A 2,893-nucleotide genomic window follows, 5' to 3' on the forward strand; every position below is an offset into this window, starting at 1 on the left:
GAAAACCATTTTTCCTAGATTTCGAGATGATTCCGCGCGCGCCCAGTTCAAACGAGACTACTGTAGATCGGTGCGGTTTCCAACTGGCTGTAAAACTGCATGCGCCTTGAAAATTCTCAATGTTCAGAATTTTCCTTTTTGGAGGAATTTTCTTGAGGAATTTTGACTGTTCTTCATTATGAATTTGGATGAAGAATAACATTTTTATTAAGCCCTGAAATAGTTCCTTCTAAATAGTATTTCTATTCACCAGCTCGTGGTCAGTTAATGTCATACATGTTATTACCTCGGAATCGGTGGAGTCTCCGATTTTTCTGCACATTTGGACACGGTCATGAGGGGGCGGAGCCTAAATTGCAACCCTGGCACGGTTTTGCAGCACGGTTTTTTAAAAATAAGTTTGAAGTGGAGGCGGGTTTGATCTAGATCATGATCTATTTCTTCAAAATCAACTGGTTGCGAGGCGCGCTTTTTCGCTCTTCATTTAAAACTGTGAAACTCAGCCAACGAAATTCGGCAGCGAATTTAGAATTTTTCCTAAGTTTACTGGGGCGCGCTTTCTGACCCTCTCGCTTGAACCCAAGTGAGGTCCCACTTTTTTAAATTAGACAATAGAAGTTTAGTTAGTATTGGAGAGAACAAGTTGTAGTAGAAGGAAAGGAATAATTTTATTTCAATAGCAATCAAAGTGCAATGAAAAAATGTCTATTTAGTTATGAAATCTGTCCAAGCTCTGGATAAGTCCGAGGAATTGACCGATCGCTTTTTGTGCTCTGTACGGAAGAATTCTGAAAGTAAAATAGTTGTCTCGTGCTTCAAATATTTTAAACCCACTGAGTGCCAGGAAGAATCCAATAAAAACTTTTAGGCGTCACTAGATACTCTTGTTCTGTTTCTATCGCTTCGTAAATCTTTTGAACAACGTATTCAGTGTCAAGGATCGGGAATATGGAAGGGAACCTAGTTGTGGCTCCAGTAGCATCAAACATCGAAGTGTGAACGTAGTATGGGCACACTAGTGTGGTCTTAACTCCTTCTTTTCCACTGGCCATAATTTCAGCCACAAGAGAATCGTGGAACCCAACGGCAGCATGTTTTGTAGATGTGTAGTCTGCCTGGAAAAGAGAAGGTAATCGAAGAAATGGATTCCGAAAAACCTACCAATCCAGCTGAACCCATTTTTCCTGCTACCGAAGCGATAGTGACCACATGTCCATTGTCTTCTTCCAGCATTGGTGGTAGAAACTGTTGAACAGTCTGAAAGATATAACATTTGAAGCAGATTACATCTGATATTATTCTGGTGCAAAAAATCAGAGATGTGGAAGAGAAACGACTTTGAACCGAAGGTCCCACAAACTACCGTAACCTAAAAAATTTTTCATTCTCCTGATTTATTTTCTCGGGTTTTCTGCGTTTTCAGTCAAATTTTTGCTTTTTTTGGGAAAAAAACCGAAAAATCGACGAAAGTCACTGGAAAACGAGAAAATGAATCCGGAAAGTAAAAATGTTTTCAGGTTAATGTTGTTATCGTTGTAGGACCTTCTTCTACAGCCTCGATGTTTTCATACAAGCATAAAATCTCTAACATCATTTAACATACATAAAAATGAGCCTTGACATTGACGTCAAACGAGGTCTCGATATCTTTCACATTGCTATCCAAAATCATTTTGGCTGTAAAATTATTATGCTTTCCGGAGTGCACTTCCATTGAAAACTTACCAGTAGCAACACCAGCATTATTAACCAATATATCAACTTTTCCAATATCTCTGAGTACTTGCTGTCCTACTGTTGATATTTTATTTGGGTCACACAGATTCACTTCATAGGAATGGGCCTGGAATTGGTTCAATCGAAATTACTGTACCCTTTGTTTTAACTCACTTTAACTCCGTTACTCTTAAACTCATCTTTCAGATCATCCACCGATTTTAAGTTGATATCCCATAGAATCAATTCAGCACCCTGAGCTGCAAACTTTCGAGACAAGAGCTTGCCGAGTCCACTTCCAGCTCCAGTAATCAGAATTCTCTTCCCGTGAAATTCTTTTTTTGGAAGGAGAGAGTATGGGAGAACGTATTTGTAGAAGGAAATCAAGTGGAATCGAATTAGATCTATAAACAGAAGTAATGCCTCTAGAATGAGATCAAACATTTTCAAAGCAATAGAAAAATACGATTCGGGGAAGAGACAGTCCAAAAAAGTAAACCAAAGATGGTATCAACGACATAAAAGAAGTATAACGATAATATACGCAGAGAAAGAGAGATACGAGAATTTTATGGAACAAAAATGACTGATAAGATAGAAATATTGGGGTTATAAATCAAACATCAGTTTGGAACATTGAATAGAATATGAGAAGTTTCTACAAATTTGCAAAGAATAGAGGTACCTTGTAAATTTGTGTATGTCATAGAAAATTTAAAGAAGGATTTCGACTTATTTATTGTTGAAGAGGGATGTTTCTGATTTTCCAATCTTTTTGGATTTTTTTAAAAATTAATGGTGGCGGCTGAAGTGGCGCCAACAGGTGAACATCGTCTAGTCGCCACCCTGGCAATGCAAGCGGGTCGTTGACGGCTCGTCGACGGACCATTCGACTATTCGTTCATTGTGAATATGGTTAGAATTTTTGAACAAAAATGTGCTAGATATGAACCTGTTAACCGCGAAGTTGTATTTTCATATTGTCTATTCAATAAAACGGCGNGATTNTTTTTTTTGAAATGACACTTTTCTAAGAATTCAAAAGCAGGAAAAAGACCAAAAATTAATTAGAATACATAAATTTTGAAAAATAGCCATAATATTTAGTAGTAACTGATTTCTAACCGGAGAACACTATTTTTAGTCTTGAAAAGCTGAAATTTTAGCTGAACACAAT

General features: G+C 37.4%; 1 protein-coding gene across 1 annotated transcript; it reads right to left on the reverse strand.

The window, feature by feature from the left end:
- Positions 1–709: 709 nt before the first annotated feature.
- On the reverse strand, positions 710–2,160 carry Cbr-dhs-4 (the record flags this gene model as incomplete). Its single annotated transcript, XM_002639172.1, has 6 exons — positions 710–788; positions 835–1,115; positions 1,162–1,257; positions 1,604–1,677; positions 1,726–1,843; positions 1,891–2,160. The coding sequence occupies 6 exons, from the start codon at positions 2,158–2,160 to the stop codon at positions 710–712; spliced, it is 918 nt and encodes a 305-aa protein (XP_002639218.1).
- Between the last annotated feature and the right edge of the window lie 733 nt (positions 2,161–2,893).

This window comes from Caenorhabditis briggsae (assembly GCF_000004555.2).
Source record: "Caenorhabditis briggsae complete genome, chrI, whole genome shotgun sequence".
NCBI lineage: Eukaryota > Metazoa > Nematoda > Chromadorea > Rhabditida > Rhabditidae > Caenorhabditis > Caenorhabditis briggsae.